Source organism: Emiliania huxleyi (assembly GCF_000372725.1).
Source record: "Emiliania huxleyi CCMP1516 unplaced genomic scaffold EMIHUscaffold_89, whole genome shotgun sequence".
NCBI lineage: Eukaryota > Haptophyta > Isochrysidales > Noelaerhabdaceae > Emiliania > Emiliania huxleyi.
Window position 1 is genome coordinate 131344 of NW_005195368.1, and position 14306 is coordinate 145649.

Sequence of the window (14306 nt, forward strand, 5' to 3'; positions counted from 1 at the left end):
GCGTGTACGATGGATAGTGTTGCCTCTCGGCGACTCGGCGACTCGCTCGGCCCCCGCCCCCTGCCGCTATAGCGCCACGAGGGGGCTGCCCTCCCGACCCGAGAAGGCGGCCGCGTTGGCCGCTTGCTCGCGCGCGCCTGTACAGTCTTTTGGTCCCGGTGGGTTTCGGGTTTGTGCCACACTGGAGTCACTAGTCCCCGCGGCCGTTCGTACGTTCGTGTTGTTTCGCTAGGTTGTGCAGCCGCCTGGACGTTGAGTTGTCGCTCACTGCGTGGGTTGGTGTGAGACTTGTTATAGAACCGACGCCGGAGGTGCCCCGCGCGCGGACCATTTCTTTGGATGGAACCGGCGCCAGCGTAATCCGTAAACATGGAGGGAGGGGGGTCGCTCAGACGTCTAGGTGTCGTGCATGGGTGGCACCACTGGACAGAGGGCACCTCCTCTTTAGAATTTCCCCAGAGGCGACTCAGAGCCGTACCGTACTGACGTATCCGGCAGCCGAACCCCTCCACGCGCGACGCGCACGCCGACTGCCCCGCCCCCCGCGGCCTGCCGCAGTCGGTGTCGTCCGGTCGCGACGGGGACACTGAGATTTTTAGCTATTAGCAATTTGTTTGTGTCGTGTCTGCGTGTGAATCATGCAAAAGAAAGAAAAACGCCTGAAATCTTTTTGTTCAACACCTTCGCCCACCTTAACTGATTGCCGGAATTCTTTTTGTGTGCGTGTGAGAGTACGTACTAGCACGCGCCAGTTCGCACCTGTGTCCTGTCTGCTGAGAGAGATTTGTTTTTCTAAATTCTTTCGACTACACCCGCCTTTGGGCGGTAGCCCGACACAATACATTTGTCTGTCTTTTTGGATTTCTGGTTCGTCTGGGTGAGGGTTTTGCAAGAAACCTCCTCACCACTGCGAACACTTGCTCGTAGGACGACCTCAACTCGCAGCTTGAACACCTTCGCCATGCTCGCGCTCTGCGCTCTCGCCGAGGCCTACGTCCTCACCGCGCGTGGCCACGCCTCCCACAGCCGCCTGCATCCCGTCCGTATGGGCACGACCGCTGACTTCAAGACGGGCCTCACCATCGAGTTTGACAACTCGGTCTGGAAGGTGGCGCCCCAGCCCTCGCCGGGCGCTGCAGACACAGCGGCTCGCCAACCCGGAGCCAATCTCGTAGCTGGCGCGGCCGATGCTGGCTCGCGCTCTCCGCTGACGGCGCCACGGCTGCTGGTCCGCAGGTGCAGGAGTTCCTCCACGTCAAGCCCGGCAAGGGCTCCGCGTTTGTGCGCTCAAAGCTCAAGAACCTCGAGACGGGCAACACGCTCGAGAAGACGTGGAAGGCGGGCGAGTCGTTTGCAGACGCGCAGGTGGACAAGGAGGAGATGCAGTACTCGTACATGGACGGTGCGCGAGTCGACCCGCACCCACTCTCGCACCGCCAATCGCCTTTCTCGTGTCCAGCGCCGCGACATCCTCTCACGAAATCCTCTCACTCCTCCGCCGCCTCCTCCGCCGCCGCCCTCGCCTCCGCCGCCTCGGCCATCGCCAGCCGTGGCCGCGGCCACTCGGCCGTATCTCGGCCGTATCTCGGCTATAAGTCGGCGCTAGGACGCTAGCGAGGACATATCTCGGCTAGATCTCGGCTAGACCTCGGCTAGATCTCGGCTAGATCTCGGCTAGACCTCGGCTAGACCTCGGCTAGATCTCGGCTAGACCTCGGCTAGACCTCGGCTAGACCTCGGCTAGACCTCGGCTAGACCTCGGGTAGACCTCGGCCAGATCTCGGCCAGATCTCGGCTAGATCTCGGCTAGGTCTCGGCTAGATCTCGGCTCTTAGATCTCGGCTAGAGCTCGGCTAGGTCTCGGACATATCTCGGCTAGACCTCGGCTAGACCTCGGCTAGACCTCGGCGGTCCGTCCGCAGGCGAGGACATGGTGTTTATGAACATGGAGACGTACGAGGAGGAGCGGATCCCAAAGGCGCGAGATGCGCCGAGATGCGCCGAGATGCGCCGAGATGCGCCGAGATCGAGCGAGGTGGTGGAACCAGAGGAGGGACTAGGACCTAGAGGAGGAGTCCAGATGAGCCGAGATGAGCCGAGATGAGCCGGGATTGTCCCAGATAGAGCGAGATATGTTCGTACCCTTGCAACCCACTCCACCCCGCCCTCGCACCCTCCACCCCACCCTCGCAGGGCGACATCGACAAGGCGCCGTCCACAGACAGGGGGGGAGGGGGCGAGCCTCTCTGCTGCACCTCACCTACATCTCGGCCACGTCTCGTGTGTGCAGGCAAAAGCACAGCCCCGGGGCCCAAGACGCACAAGCACAGACAGTCGAGAAGGGAGAGACAGCAACGGCAGTCAGAAGTCAGCACTGGGTCCCGGGAAGGCGAATGCGATGTGTGTACAGGCAGAGCCCCGCCCTCGAGGGGAAGAGTGCAGCGGCCTCCGTAGCGCCTCACGGGCATCGACCCCCTCCCCCTCACACACGCGCGCGCAGGCGGAGTTTATCAAGGAGGAGATGCAGCTCACTGTCCTCAAGTGGCAAGGCAAGCCGATCGACGTGCAGGAGCGACCCAGCCGAGATCTCGCCGAGATCTCGCCGCGATCTCGCCGAGATCTCGCCGCGATCTCGCCGCGATCTCGCCGAGATATCAAGCGCCGAAACCGACGACCCTCGCGAGGTATCTCCGCTGCATCTCTGCTCCACTGTGTCTCCGCTGTATCTCCGCAGGTGCCGAAATCGATGACCCTCAAGGTTGTCGAGGCTGCGCCGGGAGCGGCCGGCAACACAGCGCAGGTCCGCCGAGATGTCGCCGAGATGTCGCCGAGATTTCGCGCGGAACAGCAGTCGTCGCAGCGCTCACGCCGGCCTGCCGTCGGCCGCAGGGGCGGACAGAGAAGCCGGCGGTGCTCGAGACGGGCGCCGAGATCATGGTTCCCATGTTCATCAAGGAGGGGGAGGAGATCAAGGTCGACACGGACGACCGCAAGTACCTTGGAAGGGCCACCTGAGCGGCGCGCTGCAGCCATATGGACTCACACTCCGGGGGTAGGGGACCCCGTCATACTGCTGTGAATACGTCCCGAACCCATATACTGTGACCTGGTAGCATATGCGCCGCTCGAGGCTAGAGGCCGCGGTCCTGCGGTGTGGTGTTGCGGGGTTGTAAATAAATAAATAAAAACGGACACCTCTACTGTGAGATGGGTAAAAAGGAACAGGTCCCCGCCCTTGCGATCTTTGTGCAGGGTTCTTTGTGGGTGTGGTCGGCGACTAGCCGGGGTCGTCCTCCCGATCGCCGATGCGGGGGGGGACTAGCTCTAGCACTAGCCGTCTTCCACATGGTGCCTAGGGTCCCTGCTGCTCCTAATCTCTTCGTACATCCTCCTGCTGATCTCCGCAACGTCCTGCTCCCTCCCTCGTCTCGCCCTGCGCGAGTCTGCTCCGCCTCACCGTCGTCTGCCCTGCGTCGTCTGGTGACGGGTCCTCCATAGTCGGTTGAGGCCCGCCGCCCTCCTCGTGCTGCCTCTTCCCAACGTTCCCTCGGCGGCCGATGCCGTCTGGTCCGACTCCGCCGTCCCCGGGTCTGCCCTGCCCTCGTCTGCACTAGCGTCTGCCTCGTCATCACTGGCGCCTCTCCTCTTCTTTCTCCTCTTCTTGTATGCTTTGTACATCGCGTCGATTCCTTTTTTCGCGTGAGCACCACCCTGAAGCCCGCCCAGCAGCTGAACCGCTCCCTAAGTCGAAGGAGCATCATCAGTCTCACCCACTTCGCTCGCTGCCCACTGTCTCCGCTCCCTCCCGCTTGAGCTGCCGTCGCGGCCCTCGTTCGTCCCACTGGCTGCTGGCCTGTCTGCACGTTACCTCCGTTATCCCTCGCGGGGTTGTTGGGCGCGAGCGGTTCGATATTTTTTTGGCGCGAGAGCCGCGACTTTGGCTTTTCTTGTGCGCGGCCGTGCCGCGAACTTCGCGCCCGGCGCGGGTTTACGTGCCCACAAAGCCACAATATATCGACCACAAACCCACACCCACATCGCGCACACACATCGATACCGATCACACCATACACACACATGCCACATACATTCATTCTATCGCCAACACGCGCCAGCTCTTCTCGACGCATCGGCCCCCGCCCCCCCCCGCTAAATAATGTGACACCACCCCACTGGCTCGCGGCAGTATGGGCACAGCCGATCGGAGCAAGGGCCGCAGCCCGCACACGTACTTCGCCTGCTCGCCGCCGCCGCTGCGCTTCCCCGCGCCGCCGCGCTTCCCCGCGCCTGACCACGCTAGATATCATGTCGTGAGGGCGTGATTTGAGCCTCTAACGCAGCGCGTCTAGGGTTTGCGTTGGCCTGCCACGAAAACTCAGGACCGTTGCAGTCATCGCACTGCCACCTTTGGCAGCACAAAGCTGCCAGACGTCCGCCAGCTCCGGAGCCGCTCCCTCGCGGCTGTCGAAGCGCTCCTCGTCCCACGCGATCAGGTAGCCCAGCCGCATCACCTCGACCGCCCACTTGCGAGCCGCCTCCGGGAAGAGCTCGTGCGACTGCGGCGACCACTCCGCCGCCTTGAGGATCAGCCTGCCCACCTCTACCGCCTCGGCCGCTGGCTGCAGATTGGCCGGCCTGAGAGAGGGCAGAGGCGTGGGGTGTAGAGAGAGGATCCGGCGAGTCGGGGAGAGACCATTACATTGCGCGCCTCAGTGCGAGTGCCTTGGCCTCGCCCGCCACGCGCACGCCGAAGCGGCACGTCGAAGCGCTTGCGGAGACGACGACACCGACCTTGCCGTTCATCGAGAGCCGCGAGACCAGAGAGTGGATCGCGACTGTGGAACCGACGGCCGCAGCGGTCGGATCCGACTCGCCCCACGCGCAGAGGACGCGCACCCGCTCGAGGGCAGACGGGTCGCCCGCTGAAGAGTCCGCGCCGCCGCGCAGCAGCGCCCGCGCCCGGTCGAGGGTGAGCGCCTGCGGAAGAGGGGCAATACGCGTGAGGACAATGCGCTCACGCCTTCGGCCGCTAGTCTCGGGCACGCCTCGAGGTGCTGGAGTGGCGTCCAGCCGCGGCTGGCGACCAGCCAAGCGGCGAGGTCGGCGTGGCCGCGGCTGTTCGCAATCTCCTCGGGCGTGCCGAAAGGCGTTGCGGCGCGGGAGGCGCCGTAGGAGGAGAGGAGCTTGGCGACCTCGAGTGGCCGAGGTGTGGCACGCGGCGAACAGCGGCGTGGCGCCGTCGTCCTTGGCTTGGTTGGGCACAGCACCAGCCTCGAGAAGCAGCCGGGCGGTGTCAGCGTGGCCCTCCTGGCACGCAAGGAACAGCGGCGTGAAGCCGTTAGCGGTTCCTTGGTTGACTGCCGCGCCCGCCTCGAGCAGCAGCCGGGCGATGTCGAGGTGGCCCTTCTGGCACGCGATGATCAGCGGCATGCAACCATCGTTCATCGCTTGGTTGAAGTCAGCGCCCAGCGCCGCGCAGCAGCTGGGCGCACTCGAGCTGGCCCTCCTGGCACGCCATGAACAGCGGCGTGGCGCCTTCAGCATCTGCTTGGTTGACCGCCGCGCCAGCCTCGAGGAGCAGCCAGACGATTTCGGCCCTTTAGGCACGCGACGTATAGCGCGGCGTGGCGCCGCCGTCCTTGGCTTGGTTGACCGCTGCGCTCGCCTCGAGGAGCAGCCGAACGCAGTCGAGGTGGCCCTGCTCGCACGCGACGATCAGCGGCGTGAAGCCTCCAGAGTCTGCTTGGTTGACAGCCGCGCCAGCGTCGCGCAGCAGCCGGACGATCTCGGGGTATTCCCCTCGCACGCGAGTAAGAGAGCGACGCGCCATCGCTGTCAGCCGCCCCGGCGCTCGCGCCGCCTTCAAGCAGCAGCCGCACCGCCTCGGCCTGCCCGTGACGAGCGGCCCAGGTGAGCAGCGTGTCCTGCTTCTCGGTGTCGTGCCGCGCGTCGAGCTGGGGCTAGGGTGCCCACAGGACCCAAAAGAAAATATCTTTCCGGCTCAAAAAAAAAGGGGACGCACGAGGCAAATCTGATGTTGGAGTGTTCCAATAGGAGCGAGGCCTCTTCCGTTGGGGGACCGAGTGACTAGGAAACGAGGGTTCCCCATTGTGTCCCGCTCCAGCGCGAGCGTGACACTGCACTTGGCGCCGAGCGCCCGCGGCTCAGACCTTGTGCAAGCCGACCCTCGGTGACCACGCCGGTCCGGACCGATGGCGCTCGGTGTGGAGCAAGCAAGACCCCCCCCCCCCCCTCGGCGCGCGCTCGCCATTCCAACGGCCGCCAGGAGCACCAAGAGGACTCCTCTTGGCTGTGGTCAAGGGGGCTTCGACCGGCCTCGGCGGGGGGGGGGGGGCGGGTTGTCCCGGCTGCGGACGCCTTCTGCAGCCCCCAGGGATGGGGACAGCACCCCAAAACTGCCCCCTCGGCGGCATACAGCACTGCCAGCCAGCCTCTTCCTCCTCCTCAAGGGCTGTACTATAGGCCATATTGCGCCGCCTCCTACTGGCAGCCGGGCGGGCGCGCGCCGCGCGCGCCTCGGCGCGCGCACGGCTCGCAAAGCTCGAACGAGTACTGCCGCCCGGCCGCCTCAAGGCTGCCGGGCGGCAGTACTCGCCTCGCAAGGCGCGCACCGGCTGCTCTGGCTGCTGCGCCGGCGGCCGCTGCGCTGGCCGCTGCTGCGCCGGCTGGCGGGCGGCACGGCCGCCGGCGGCCGCTGCGCCCGCACCTTCCCTCGCGGGCGCCGTCGCGCCGCGCGCGCCCAACTCTGGTGGCACACGGCACGCGTCGTCACACAGCCGCGGAGAACAGGCGGTGCTGCGCGCGAAGCGCGCGCGATCTCGTACTGTTAAGGCTGGATCCGGCCATTCCAAGGGTATACCTTTGAGAATCCCCAGCGAGCAGCGTCCCTCCCTCCTAGTCACACTCTCAATATCTCGACTCTCCAACACGAAGTGCTGCGATCGGGGTTCGCCCATTTCTTTTTCCTTTCTTTTTTTGCCTTTGATAGTACTAGCACGCGCCAGTTCGCACCTGTGTCGAGCCTGTCTGCTGTGAGAGAGAGTTCGTTTGTTTAAATTCTTTTTTTGGGCCCTGTGGGCACCCTAGCACCCTATCCTAGCCTGCCTGGGCAGCGAGCGACGTGCCGCTCGTCCCCTGCCCGGAGAGGAAGGCGAGCAGTGAGGGCGACCCTGAGCCAGATCGGCGAGCACGCGGGTGGGGCGGATGCGGATGGCGCCCCTCATACCAGAAAGCGAGATTTGTTTTCTGAGGGAAAGAAAAGAAATTCGCGCGGCTCGCTGACAGCGCTCCCTCTGTCCTGGAACCGCGACTCCAAGGCCGGTGGGCAAACCGCAGCCTGCGACGCAGCCTCATGGACATCGTCCGTGCCCGCAACGCCGGCATGCACACCGCTGCCTCCTCCGAGGCTGGCACGGCGGGCTTCCGGCCGCGGCCGACCGACGTCTTCGTCGTCACCTACCCAAAGTGTGGCACGACGTGGGTGACGCAGATCGTGCACCAGCTGAGGACGGGCGGCGACATGAGCTTCGGCGAGATCACCGAGGTCGTGCCGTGGGACATCCTGGCGCTCGACTGCGGCCAGGACCTCGCCGCCGACCAGGTGGCGGCGCCGCGCCTCTTCAAGAGCCACGAGCCCGCCGACCGGATCGCGCGCGGCGCGCGGTATATCGTCGTGGCACGGGACCCGCTCGACGCCTTCGTCAGTTTCTACCACTTCCTGCCCAGCTACGTCGGCCTGCCGCCCGGCTCGCTCACGGTGGAGGAGTTCGCCGACGGCGTCTTTGACGGCGTGTCGCACTCGGGCTACATCTGGGACTTTCTGCTCGGCTGGTGGCGGCGGAGAGCCGAGAAGGAGGTGCTCTGGCTCTGCTTCGAGGACCTGAAGGAGGACTTGCCTCGCGAGGTGCGCCGCATCGCCGCCTGGCTCGGCTACGACGCCGACGGCGCAGACGCGCCGCGGGTCGAGGCGGCGACGGCCAACTCGAGCTTCGAGTTCATGCGGTCGCACGGCGCGCAGTTCGACGAGCACTTCACGTTCGCCAGGCGGCGCGACGCGATGGGGGTGCCGGCTGAGTATGTGTTTGGCGAGGCGGGCGTGGTGGGAAAGGTGCGCGAGGGCGGCGGCGGCGTCGGAGGCGGCGGCTCCCTCCCACCACACGTGGCCAGGCGGCTCGAGGAGCGGTGGGCGCGCAGCATGCAGCCAGAGACGGGCTGCGCGAGCTACGCGGCGTTCCGCGCCGCGCTGGCGCGGGAGCGGGCGGGGGCGGTGACGACCGAGGAGTAGAATTAAGTTCTGATTCATATGAGCGTGTGCATGCTATACTGTCCGTCCGTGCGTTGCGTTCAGCTGAGTAAGCAACCTCTAGAGGAGAATTGAGGTGGCAGGTGCAATAAATCCGGAGAGGGGGGTCAGAGACTACAGAGGTCAGAGGTCAGAGGTCGACAGCCAGAGGCAGAGCGCACAGCGACGGGGAAAGCGAGAGCCGAGAGACCGCGGGCGCGCGGGCGCGGTGTGGCCGGTGGCGGTGCCTGGTGTGTGGCGGTGACTGTGGGGGGCCGGGGCCCGCGCCGGGGGGCGCCGGCGCGCCGCGCCGTCCGCCGTCCGCCGGTAGCTTGAAGCAACGACTCGGCCTCGCAAACGGAGGCTTTTTTGTGTGCACTTGACAAAGCATGAAGAATAAAAAAGAGTGTGGCCGCGCTGGCGCCAACTCTAGGTGGCGCAGGGGCGCGGCTAGCTCAGCTAGCACGCCGCCGCCCCTCACTCACAACTTCTGGCCCCGCACGATAACCGCGTCATCACACCGACAACGCGCCCGGGAACGTCGACGGGAACGGATGCTTCGATCGGCCGGCCATGAGGCTGCGTCGCAGAGCATCGGGAAGAGGTGAAATGTAGTCCACTTGCAACACTGGGTCGGTCGAGAAGGGACCGCCGTTCATGGCAGCACAGAACCAATTCTTCACGCTATCATGCTCGCTCGCTCGCTCTTCACTCACTCATGGCTCTCCCCACTCCCCACAGCACGGATAGGTGCGTCTACGCCTTGGGCTCCTCGGCCTGCTCGTCACTGCAGGCCGGCTCCTCCGCCGCCGCGTCTGCGGCGCGGAACGAGGTGGTGCACTTCAGCTCGGTGAGCGGCGCGATCATCTCGCTTATCTTGGACGAGACGCGCTGCAGCAGCGACTCCTGCTCCGGCGCAGCCTCGGGCGCGAGGCCACGCGAGGCGTACGCGACCTCCTCGGCAGGCACCGGAGCCTCCTCGTAGGACCTCAGGGAGGCCTCCTTGATGGTCGGGTCGTACGCGCCGGTGGCGACGGTCGCGTTGGCGGTGTTGGAGCAGGCGGCACCCATTGCTACGGAGAGCGGAGCGTGGAGGGGGACGTGCGGTGCGCGAGTTTTGCGACTTGTCCTTGTCTCGTCGCGCCTTGAAACCCGGCGGGCACGTGGATCGTCAGTCTTCTTTTTGTGTCAACTCGTGGTTGACTTCCGTCGGCACTGCACTGACACGCCGAGTTTGAAAAGGGCGACGGACGCTTGCGTCCTAGCCTGCAACAACGCCTCCCCGGCGCAGAGGGGCCCCCGGCCGGAGGGATGCTCAACCGCTCCACGCCACGCCGCTTGCGGCGGTCCTATTCCCAGCTCCGCTGAGGGCCCGTGCGTTATAGCTCCCAGTAAGACGTATGGGGCGGCCGGAACGCCAGTTTCACCGACGAATCGGGCCTCACCGGTGCCGTCAACGGCGAGCTCGGGCACCTGGGCACGGGACTGGTCAGTCTCCGGTCCTCGATGTGGACCACCTTCCTTGCGTACTTGAACGCAAGCATGAAGGTGATTGCCGTGTAGAGGCACTCCGTTTGTTGAGAGGCATCACGCATCAGCATGCACCATCTCGCAATGTGTAGATATAGCGCGCCGCGGCCGCCGGTGGTGGGCCGACCCTGCGCAGCCTCCGCACACCGCAGGTGCGAGGTGGAGATGGGTGGGCCGCACGTGTTTGTTTAATAGAGTGACACCCAGCGAGGGGCAGACCTCTCGATGATGGACGAGCCATGGCGCGAGTTCACACCATCCCAATATCAAACGCGCCATTAGCGCGCCAGCACGACTTATACGTCAATTACGCCAGGCCACCCACGATAACATTTTCGATGTTTGTGAGTGTTCCGACGGGCGTTGATCGAATCCTTGTGCGACAAATCACGACTCCCACCGAGCCGCGCCGCGCTGCGCGCGCCCGCGCGCGCGCGCGCGGCTCACTCGCTACCACCGACACCCGTGCGTGTCTCACTATTTAATTCTCAGGGGGGGTCGGAGCGAGTGAGGGGTCGTGACCACTTGGTAAAAAAGGAAAACGGACACGCCAACTCTAGGGATGCGGATGAGAGAAGGACAGAGTCCCAACACACACGGCGCGTGGGGGGGCCGCGTCACAGACTGCAGCTCCGCACCTTTTGCCACACGTCCTTGTGGCACACGCCCGCATGCAGGCTCACGCCCCGCGCGTCGCAGCACGCCTTGCCGGTGACGCCGAAGAAGGAGGCCTTGCCGAGGCCGCGCACCTAGCTCGGTGGTAGCAGTACGCGGATCGGCTCCTCGCAGAGAGGGACTCCCATAAGAGACGGAAGGCTACTGAGCGGGACGAAGGTGTAACCCCAAGAGGGCCTTGGGTATTAGCGCCGGCCGCCTCGCGTGAGATCGAGCCGAGCTCCAGCCGAAGTCTAGCCGAGCTCTAGTCGAGATCTAGCCGAGCTCCAGTCGAGGTCTAGCCGAGCTCCAGCCGAAGTCTAGCCGAGCTCTAGCCGAGATCTAGCCGAGCTCCAGTCGAGGTCTAGCCGAGCTCCAGCCGAAGTCTAGCCGAGCTCTAGCCGAGGTCTAGCCGAGCTCCAGCCGAAGTCTAGCCGAGCTCTAGCCGAGGTCTAGCCGAGCTCTAGCCGAGGTCTAGCCGAGCTCTAGTCGAGATCTAGCCGAGCTCCAGCCGAGGTCTAGCCGAGCTCCAGGCAAGTCTAGCCGAGCTCTAGCCGAAGTCTAGCCGAGGTCGAGCCGAGGTCGAGCCGAGGTCGAGCCGAGATACCAGGCCGTGCACCTCCACGAAGCTCGCGTCCTGGACCGAGGCCATGTCCAGCGTGGCGTCGGTGAGCTCGGCGCGGTTAAACTGGGCGCCGGCCATCTTGGCACGCCGGAAGGTGGCCTAATAACGAGGATTGGTTCACTCTGTGAACGACCCGCTTCTGCTTGAGGGCGCCGCGTCGGACGGTGGCCAGGGTGAGGCGCGCAAAGGTCTAGGAGAGGTCTAGGAGAGGTCTAGGAGAGGTCTAGGAGAGGTCTAGGAGAGGTCTAGGAGAGGTCTAGGAGAGGTCTAGGAGAGGTCTAGGAGAGGTCTTACTAGGAGAAAGGTCTAGGAAAGGTCTAGGAGAGGTCTAGGAAAGCTGGCCAGGTTGAGGCGCGCAGAGGTGAAGTCGACGCCACGGACGTCCGCCTCCGCAAAGCTGGCCTAGAGTAATCATTCACACAAACGGAATCATTTGATAATTCCATCGGGGACAACGTGTGGGTAGATGTGGGGACAACATATGGGGATAGAATGATGTGGGGAGATGTGTGGAGATATGTGCTGTCGATATGTGCTGGCCTCCATCAGCTTCGCGCCGACGAAGGTCGCGTTCTGCAGCGCGGAGCCCGTGAAGCGAATCTAAAAGAGAAATGCTGGGCGCGTCGGCGCACGCGCCGTTTTTCTTGTTTCAGGGTCGCCCCACCGGCCCCGCGCTGAAGTGCCCCACTACCCGCGAAAGCACACCTGGTCGAGGTCGCACCGGTTGAAGTTCGCGCCCGGCGCAGACACCTGGGTAAAGCCAGGCAAGGTAGACTTCTCCACACACACGAGGTGGTGGGGCAGGGGGGGGGGGGGGGCTCGCGTCTCCACGTCTAGACGACGGGAGCCCCACGGCATTACGAGTGCAAGGCCCAGTGCGCGTGGGTGAGCGGTGGGGGGCGCAGACACCTTCTCCATGCCCGTGTCGATGACCTTGATGCCGGCGAAGTTGGTGTAGTCGAAGCGCGAGCCCGCCAGGCGGAGATCCTGAGAGTGGCGGGGAGCGAGCAAGTAGTTGGTGGGTCGATTCATGGGAGATGGCGAAGGTCCAAAAGTGATGAACTGGTGGGACTGGTGGACGGGCTCGTGAGTTGATGGTTGGGGCGCCGGCTTGACGAAGGTCCTCGATCGCGGAGTTGGAGATATGGGGAGATATGGGGAGATATGGGGAGGTCTGTCCTCGATCGCGGAGTTGGAGAGGTCTAGGAGAGGTCTAGGAGAGGTCTAGGAGAGGTCTAGGAGAGGCCTAGGGCAGGTCTAGGGCAGGTCCTCGATCGCGGAGTTGGAGAGGTCGGTGTGGCGGAAGGTCGAGCGCACAAAAGTGCAGTCCGTCAGCTGCGTGCCGGAGATGTCTGCGGCGAGATTGGGCGAGATTGGGGGCGAGATGAGGGGGCGAGATTGGGCGAGATTGGGCGAGATTGGTCGAGACGAGGGGATGAGATTGGGCGAGATTGGGCGATATTGGGCCAGATTGGGCGAGATTGGGCGAGATGAGGGGGCGAGACTGGGCGATATTGGGCGAGACTGCGCCTGCGTAGTCAAAGGTGACCTCGCCCCCTTGGCGAATCACCCGCAGCGAGGAGAGCTTGAGGTTGGCTCGCGTAAAGTCCGTCCGCCAGAGCACCGCCTCCGTAAACAACGCCTCGGAGGCGTCGGTGGAGGAGAGGTTGGCAGAGGAGAGGTCCGCCCTGCTGAAGTCCGCCTAGGAGAGGTCTAGGGCAGGTCTAGGAGAGGCGGTCTAGGAGGGGCCGAGGAGAGGTCCGCCCTTGCTGAAGTCGGCCTTGAACAGGCTCGCCTTGTGGAAGTCCGCGCTGCGGCAGTCGGCGCCTTGCAGCGTGGCATACCTCAGGTCGGCGCCGTCGAGCTTCGCGCCCGAGAGGTCGACGTTGTTCAGCGTCGCGCGGTACAGGTTCGCGCCGCGCAGGTCCGCGCTCCGCAGGTCGGTGCACGTGTCGAAGTTCGCCATGGGCCCCACCAGGGCAAGGCAGCGGTTGGGAGGCGGAGGGGGCGGGTTGGGAGGCGGCGGCGGCGAGGGCGGCGGCGGCGGGCGGGGCGCCGGCGGGGCGCTCGGCGGGGCGGACGGGACCGGCGGCGGCGGCGGAAGAGGCGACGGCGGCTGCGATGGCGGGTCGGGCCTCGGCGGGCCAAAGGGAGGGCGAGGCGGAAACGGCGGCAGTGCGGGAGGCGGCAGATCTGGCGGCGGCGGCGGAGGCGGTTCGGGCGGCGGCGGGTCTGGAGGCGGCGTAGGCGGCGGCGACCAGGGAGGCGGCGGCCTTGGGGGCGGCGGCGGGGTGGGCGGAGGTGGCGGCGGCGGGCGCGGCGAGGGCGGCGGCGAGGGCGAGGGCGGCGGCGGCGGGAGTGGCGGCGGCGGCGCCAGCGGGTGGGGCGGAGGTGGCGGCTGCGGCGGCGGCGGCGGCGCTGGGGGAGGCGGCGGTGGTGGCAGCCTCGGCGGCGGAGACGGCGGCCGCGGCGGAGGGTTTGGCGACAGGAAGGGCGGGAACGCCATGATGGCGGCGTGCCCGTCCCATGTCTTTGCAAAGCAGGAGTGGCCGAGGATCGGGTAGGTCGAGTCGGTCGGCTCGAGTTGCAGGTGGCACTTTGAGAAGCGGCCGAGCTTGGCGTACTCGTAGGCGAAGCAAAGCAGAAGCTGCGCGCACGCGCGGCGGCAATCTGCGTCCGAAAAGGCCCACGTCACCCGCTTTACGCGGGACTTAGAGCCGGGGCTGCGGCACGCGCCGCGTTTGCCGTCCGGTACCATCCATGAGATCCGCCGCTGCGTCCACGCAGGCTGTGGCATTGGGGCATCGAACGCCGTGGCCCACGAGAAAAATTGCTGGCTTTGCACCCCCTCCCCACCACACCACCACCACCACGCTCCCCCCCCGGCCCAAATTCTTTTGCTCAGCTCCCCCGCCCCGTGACTCTCCGGTACTACATCCCAAGCCACCCGACAACCGGCGCGCACGTCCTCACCGTGGCACGCCACAGAGGACTCAACAACGAGGCCGACATGACTCGGGACGTCGGGAGGAGGCCGCCGCCCTCAAGCAGGCGGCTGCCGCCGCCAAGGCCTCCGGCATGGTCTAAGCAGCCGAGAGGCGAGAGGCGGCAGAGTTCCGCCAGCGAGACAGAGGTGAAGATTTTTGCGCCGGCGAGCGTGCGCGCGCCTCGGCATCTGACTCTGAGACCTCAGAG

The 14306-nt window shown here is 65.4% G+C and overlaps 3 protein-coding genes across 3 annotated transcripts; 2 read left to right on the top strand and 1 right to left on the bottom strand.

Moving 5' to 3' along the window:
* The first annotated feature begins 933 nt into the window (after nt 1-933).
* On the top strand, nt 934-3201 carry EMIHUDRAFT_453650 (hypothetical protein). The gene is made up of 7 exons (XM_005757969.1): nt 934-1108; nt 1237-1402; nt 1923-1978; nt 2194-2208; nt 2501-2569; nt 2735-2800; nt 2890-3201. The coding sequence occupies exons 1-7, from the start codon at nt 962-964 to the stop codon at nt 3013-3015; spliced, it is 645 nt and encodes a 214-aa protein (XP_005758026.1). The 5' UTR covers nt 934-961; the 3' UTR covers nt 3016-3201.
* A 4171-nt stretch (nt 3202-7372) lies between these two features.
* Nucleotides 7373-8398, top strand: EMIHUDRAFT_220026 (hypothetical protein; the record flags this gene model as incomplete). Its single annotated transcript, XM_005757970.1, has 2 exons — nt 7373-8128; nt 8369-8398. The coding sequence occupies 2 exons, from the start codon at nt 7373-7375 to the stop codon at nt 8396-8398; spliced, it is 786 nt and encodes a 261-aa protein (XP_005758027.1).
* Nucleotides 8399-12699: 4301 nt separating this feature from the next.
* Nucleotides 12700-13062, bottom strand: EMIHUDRAFT_46103 (hypothetical protein; the record flags this gene model as incomplete). Its single annotated transcript, XM_005757971.1, has 2 exons — nt 12700-12802; nt 12899-13062. Coding segments are annotated over 2 exons (267 nt in total), but the record flags the coding sequence as incomplete, so codon positions are not given.
* Nucleotides 13063-14306: the final 1244 nt, after the last annotated feature.